The sequence below is a fragment of the Cebus imitator genome, unplaced genomic scaffold (genome assembly GCF_001604975.1).
Source record: "Cebus imitator isolate Cc_AM_T3 unplaced genomic scaffold, Cebus_imitator-1.0 Scaffold266, whole genome shotgun sequence".
Lineage (NCBI taxonomy): Eukaryota > Metazoa > Chordata > Mammalia > Primates > Cebidae > Cebus > Cebus imitator.
The window spans coordinates 1,298,705-1,305,423 of NW_016107581.1; the positions used below are offsets into that span (position 1 = coordinate 1,298,705).

Consider the following 6,719-nt stretch of genomic DNA (forward strand, 5'->3'; position numbering starts at 1 on the left):
CTGGCCCCTGAACCCACGTGGGTCCCGCCACGGAGAGACGAGGGCAGCCAGGTGTCTGACAGAGAAGATGCATCTCTGAGGGACCCGACTTGTGTGGACCAAGGTCATGGGTCCCCTGTGTCATCAGCAGCGGGTTCATTCACTCACAAGGGCAGATCAACAGCGGCCCACAGGAACGTCCATCAGACCTGTGCCCTCTCCTGATACAGGTCTGTGCAGCTCGGAGAGGCTGGGATCATGTGAACCCAGCTCACCAGCCCCTTACATAAACTGGAATAAACCAGCACCGAGGTGATTTACTCAGCAGGAGAAACCAGCACAGGTCTGTGTGAATGCCCATCAGACCTTCGCCCCATGGGCAAATCCACTAGAGAAACCAACCCATATCAGCAGGGCCGGTGTGTACTGAGCTGTCCTGACGCCCAGGCACCTGGGGACAATTTTTTGAATGGATAGTCATGGCCAGGGTGGCCTCGAGGGACCAAAGAGGAGGCTGTGGGGTCATCCAGGAGGGAAGGATGGTGGCGGGCAAAGCGGGCAGCCTGGGAGCCAGGAGAGTGGGTAGACTCGCTGGCATTGGTCCTGTGGGGCCCCGGCCCTGGGAAGGAACCAGGATGACTCCTGGGGGCTGGGTGGCTGGTGGTGCCTCTCCTGAGATGGGGACCCCAACCACGGGTCATGATGCTGATTCCCCCCACCCCGTGTGGAATGCCCTCTCGCCTGGGCTAGGGCCCGTGGGGGGGTGAAGCCAAGGCAGTGTCGGCCACTGAGGTTCCCCAGCTCCCAGCCCAGCTCAGCAGGCAGTACCTGATCAGTGATGAAAAGTTAATCCAGCCGGTTGTGGTGGCTCACGCCTGTAATCCCAGCATTTTGGGAGTCCGAGGCGGGTGGATCACAAGGTCAGGAGTTCAAGACCAGCCTGGCCAACCTGGTGAAACCCCCACCTCTACTAAAAATACAAAAAATTATCCCAGCATGGTGGTGGGCACCTGTAATCCCAGTTACTTGGAAAGCTGAGGCAGGAGGCTTGAACCCAGGAGATGGAGGTTGCAGTGAGTTGAGACCACACCATTGCACTCCAGCCTGGGCAACACAGCAAGACTCCATCTAAAGAAGAAAAGAAAAATTAATCTGTCATTCAACTCCTCCAGGAGGCGGGACTGCAGGGCAGGGTGGGAAGGGAGGGTCCCAGCAGGGCGGGGCAGGGCAGGATGGGCACAGCATAGAAGTGATTTAACAGCCAGACTTATGTCAGTGCACACTTGTGTTTGGGAACAGAGCAGGACTCAGGATGCAAGACCCTAGGGATCCCCAAGGTGAGCCGGGACAGTGCTGTGAGGGGCCTGGGCCGATCCTGTGTCAGGGGCTGCAGAGTGCAGATCTGGGCAGCCAGAGAAGGGCTGGGGCTGTGCGGGTGGCTTCCTGCCCTGCAGATGGAGGAGGACTTCATGGCCTTTGGGAAATGGAATCAAATGGTGCAGCCGGGAGCAGCAGCTCACGCCAGTGACCCCAGCTCTTTAGGAGGCCAAGGCGGGAGGATCACTTGAGCCCAGGATTCTGAAACCAGCCTGGCCAACAGAGTGAGACCCGTCTCTACCAAAAATACAAAAATTACCCAGGGGTGATGGTGCACACCCGTGGTCCCAGCTACTCGGGAGGCTGAGCCCGGGGATTGCTTGAGCCCAGGAGGTGGAGGCTGCCTTGACCTGTGGTCACGTCACTGCACTCCAGCCTGGGTGACAGAACAAGATCCCCTCTCCAGAAAAAAGACCGAAGGAAAGAAATTAAATCGTGCAACTGAGTGGAGCAGAGGATGGGGCAGGTGGCGGTGGCCTTCGGCTGTCAGGGTCCCTAGAGCCCTTGGGTGGGAGGAGACGGGCAGCTGGGGAGGGCTGAGCAGGCCGGAGGCAGCCCCTCTGCTCCGGGTGAGGCACCCAGGCTGCTTGCCTTCCCCTCTGTGGTGTCCCGAATAATACAGGGGCTGCTATCACGCCCATTGCCAAGATGTGGACCCTGAGGCCCAGAGTGGTGCAAGGTCTGGTCCGGACCTCAGGCTGCTATCCCAGCGCTGCCCCAGCCAGACCGCCTGGGCTCCTCGCCGGGCGCAGGGGACCGGGTTTGTGGGGGGGGTGCTGGAGGGGCTGAGGGGTGTGGCGGGCTGCCTGGGGGCTTCTCTGACCCTGTTTCCCTCCTGCCCCCAGGACCTCCCCCGGCCCAGGGCCGTCCCCTGAACCAAAACCCTCCAAGGAGACAGCGGCAGGAGCGCACGGTCTACACTCGCAGCCAGCAGGAACAGCTAGAAGCTTACTTTCAGGAGAAGCAGTACCCGAACTTTGACGAGCGACTGGAGCTGGCGCAGAAACTCGACCTCAGGGAGCAGCAACTGCAGGTCTGACCCCAGCCCCACCCTGCCCCGCCTCCATCATCACCCCAAAAGGCCTCCCCACCGCTGTCACTGGGGCCCGGTCCACCCGGCCACCTCCTGCCCTGCTACGCCGGGGGTTACACCAGTGTAGACCAGGGCTGCACCCGGAGTCCTGCTCCAACTCTGTGCGGGCTCAAACCTGCCCACGTGATCAGCCCAGGCTGTGTCCCACGGGGTCTCCCGGTGTCCAGACCCCAGGCCCCCTGAGCACCCCCAGAGTCCCTGCTCTTGAACCCTCCCTGGCCCCGGGCTCCTGGGCTGCAGTCCCCGCTCCTCCCCTCCCACCCCACGCGCCACCCCCTCCTTTTCTCTCACTCTCTCCTCCCTTCTCCCGGCCTTGGAGGCCCGGGTAAGGTGGAAGGTGGGGGGCAGGGGGTTGGGGAGGTGGGAGCTTTGAAGGGGGTTTGGGGATTGAGGGACAGTGGGGGGGTGAGCTCAGGGCGAGGCTTGAGGCCAGCCCTCCCCCCCCAGCCGCTCACCTGGGCCGAGGTGGTGCACGAACCTCTCCTTCACACCCCCTCCCTGTCCCCTCTCCCCCTAGGTGTGGTTCAAGAATCGTCGCGCCAAACTAGCCCGGGAGCGGCGGCTCCAGAAGCAGCCCCAGAGCGGCCCAGGACCGAGAGGCCGCGGAGCCCGGGCTGCGCCCCCAGACCCTGCAGGCGCTGCCTCCGCCCCTGGGGGTCCTGAGTTCCCGCAGGGCTGGGATTCCTGGATGTCCCCTCAGCCGGGCCCCTCGGGAATCCTCCCAGCAGCAAAACCCACGACCTACAGCCTCCACCACGCCTGGGGCGGTCCCGGGCGAGGCGCGCAGGGTGGCTTCCTGGCTGGCCCGGGTCCAGGTCCCTGCCCGATCCCAGCCCCACTCCCTGGCCCAGCCCAGGTGCCAGGCCCGCACCCAGGCCCAACTTCAGGCCCATTCTCAGGGTCAATGCTAGGCCCAGCCTCCAACCCAGGTCCAGTCCCAGGTCCAGTCTCAGGGCCTGGCCCAATCCCAGACCCAGTCCGAGGCGGATGCTTGATGCCACCAGGTCCAGCCTCACTCCCAGCCCCGGCCCCAGACTCCATGTGGCCTCAGAGCCCCTATGCCTCCAGCTTCTGGCCAGACACTCAGTTATTCTCCGACTTGCCGGAGCTGTTAGCACCCCTAGACGCCTTTGAGGACTCCTCAGTCTCCACCCAGATGTCTCAGTACGAAGAGAAGGATGGCTCTGTGGACGAAAATCCCTCATTGCCCCGGGGGTTTCTGGATTTATAGGGGGCCTGTGCCTGCAAGGCCTTCAGATTCCAGTGGGCCTGGAGTGACTGGTCCACTGCTGGTGACTTTCTACAGTGAATGCAGCACCCTTTACCCACCTGGCTGCAGGTGGGCATTTGCTGTCTTCACTGTGTGGCCATTTCATGTAAGCTCTGCTGTGAGTGTCCCTGCCTCTCGTTTGAGTTGAGCCTGAGCATGTCTCTGCTGGGACTGGAGTGCTGGCTCACTGGGATGTCTGGCACTAGAGGACGCTGCTTGAGAGCTTTGTAAAGGGCTTTCCCCTGCACTCCTGGTGGTCCACATCTTCCCCAACACTGAGGATTGTGAGACTTTTTAATATTTGTCCATCCAATGACTTACGGCTTTCTTGCAGTTGTAATATCCATTTACCTGATGATTGAAAGGTTGAGAAATTCTCATGGGCGTTAGGAATCTTCAAGTAGTGACTTTTAAAAACATGTTTTTCTTATTTTTGTTTAAATGGTGACTATTCATGGTCTTTTGGGCCCATTTTTTGTAGTCGATTTCTTTACAAATATTTTCTTTCTTTTTTTTTTTTTTTTTTGAGTCAGAGTCTTGCTCTGTCACCCAGGCTGGAATGCAGTGGTGTGATTTTAGCTCACTGCAAACTCCACCTCCCAGGTTCAAGTGATTCTCCTGCCTCCACCTCCCAAAGTGCTGAGATTATAGGTGCCCAAAGTGTTGAGATTATAGGCTTCCAGCCACTGTGCCAGGCCAAAATGTTGTTTAACCACAGAGATCTTGCATGCATCTTTCTGTAGATTTATTTCTTGCACTTCATTTTCATTATTGTCTGATATTTTACATAGTATTTCTTATTGTTAAAATATTTTGTCTAATATTTTACATGGTATTTCTTATTACATAGTATTTCAATATTTTACATTATTGTGTGATATTTTACATGGTATTTCTTATTGTTAAAAAACACATTCGTCTTGTACAGAGGATTCAGTTGATCTATTTATTTTGTTTGTGGGAATCTCACTCAATTCTTTTGAATTCTAATAAATTATCTGGACGTTGTAAATTTTGAAAATGAATGTAGTTCCTGGTTACCCCGTGGACGTTGTTTTTTGCTAATCCAGGGAGTGCCCCCTCCTCCGTGCTCCACACCTGTCTCTGCGTCTGGCTTCCTCTGCCGCTCCCCGGTGGCCGTCCTGGCCCTGGGTCCCTGCCCCCACCAACACAGCGGATTCTGTGACCCTGTCCTGGTCCGGTTTAGCAAATGCTCTAATCCTCTTAGGCCAGGCCAGCCTCAGCAGAGCAGAGAGAGAATTAGATCAGATGTGGGGGGAAGGGAGGACGGCCGTGTGTGTGTGTGTGTGTGTGTGTGTGTGTGGTGGGGAGAGACTTTTAGGATATCATGAAAGCTCCTCCTTATCTAGCAGACCCTGGTAGGAAAATACACACAAAAACACCGAAACTCCACACCAGTCAGATTCAGACTCTGACACTGTGGGAAGAGTAGGGAGGAATCTAATCCATCTATTGCAGGTGAGGGAATCCTGGGGGCAGGAGGGAGAGGTGGTCCAGTCTGACTGTGGATTCAGAATCACATCCTGGGGATGGGGGAGGGAGGGTGGTGCTCCTGGACCCTCCAGCCATATCAGTGAATGGGAAAAAGATTAGTTTATTAATGAATGAAGGTGGAGTTTGCACGTGCCCTGATTAGCTGAATAGAAAGTGAAAGGATTAAGTAGAACAGAATTTCCCTCTCTTTCATCTCCTCAATTCTTTTTTTTGGAGACAGGGTCTGGCTCTGTCACCCAGGTCAGAGTGCAGTGGCACAATCATGGCTCACTGCAACCTCCACCACCCAGGCTCAGGACATTCTCATGCCTCAGTCTTCTGAGCAGCTTGGATTACAGGCTTGTGCCACCATGCCCAACTATTTTTTTTTTTTTTTTTTTTGAGACAGAGTCTCGCTCTGTCGCCCAGGTTGGAGTGTGGTAGCATGCATGATCTTGGCTCACTGCAACCTCCGACTTCTGGGTTCAAGGGATTCTCCTGCCTCAGCCATAATAATTTATTGTATTATTAGTAGAGACAGGGTTTCACTATGTTGGCCAGGCTGGTCTTGAACTCCCGATCTCAGATTATCCAACCACCGTGGCTTCCCAAAGTGCTGGGATTACAGGTGTGAGCCACTGTGCTCCGCTGATCTTTTCATTCTCTTTGTAGGTTCTTCGGTTCTTTTGTGGAACAAAATTTTAGTTTTTGTTGTTGTCGTTGTTGTTTTGAGACGAAGTCTCGCTCTGTCGCCCAGGCTGGAGTGACATGGCATGATCTCAGCTCACTGCAACCTCCACCTCCCAGGTTCAAGTAATTCTCATGCCTCAGCCTCCTGTGTAGCTGGGATTACAGGCACCCGCCATCATGCTTAGTTAATTTTTGTATTTTAGTAGAGACAGGGTTATACCATGTTGGCCAGGCAGGTCTCAAACTCCTGACCACAAGCGATCCACCCTCCTCAGCCTCCCAGTGTTGGGATTACAGGTGTGAGCCACCTCACCTGGCCTTTTGTAAGTTTAAAAAGCCTCCGTAAATACTATTCATTGTATGTGGTTGAACAACAGAGAGTAAGAGAATAAAACTAGATTGGGAGTTACTCTCCTGAAGGACAGAGTAAGAATAAATTGTGGTCATGTGATGAAAGGAAATGGAAGCTCAATTGATCTGTAATTTTATTTCTTATTTTTATTACTGGTTTTTGCTCTAAAATCTGTCACTGTAGCTATTTCTTTCTTTTTTCTTTTTTTTGAAATGGAGTCTCCCTCTGTTGCCAGGCTGGAGTGCAGTGGCGTGATCTCAGCTCACTGCAACCTCCACGTCCCGGGTTCAAGCGATTCTCCTGCTTCAGCCTCCTGAGTAGCTGGGACTAACAGGTGCGCGCCACCGTGCCTGGCTAATATTTGTATTTTTAGTAGAGACGGGGTTTCACCATGTTGGCCAGGATGGTCTCGATCTCTTGACCTCATGTTCCGCCAGTCTCGGCCTCCCAAAGTGCTGGGATTA

The 6,719-nt window shown here is 55.0% G+C and overlaps 1 protein-coding gene across 1 annotated transcript; it reads left to right on the forward strand.

The window, feature by feature from the left end:
• Nucleotides 1–1,291: 1,291 nt before the first annotated feature.
• LOC108283961 (tetra-peptide repeat homeobox protein 1-like) lies at nucleotides 1,292–3,680 on the forward strand. Its single transcript, XM_017500587.2, has 3 exons — nucleotides 1,292–1,316; nucleotides 2,202–2,389; nucleotides 2,967–3,680. Exons 1-3 carry the CDS (start codon nucleotides 1,292–1,294, stop codon nucleotides 3,678–3,680), a joined length of 927 nt encoding a protein of 308 aa, XP_017356076.1.
• The last annotated feature ends 3,039 nt before the right edge of the window (nucleotides 3,681–6,719 follow it).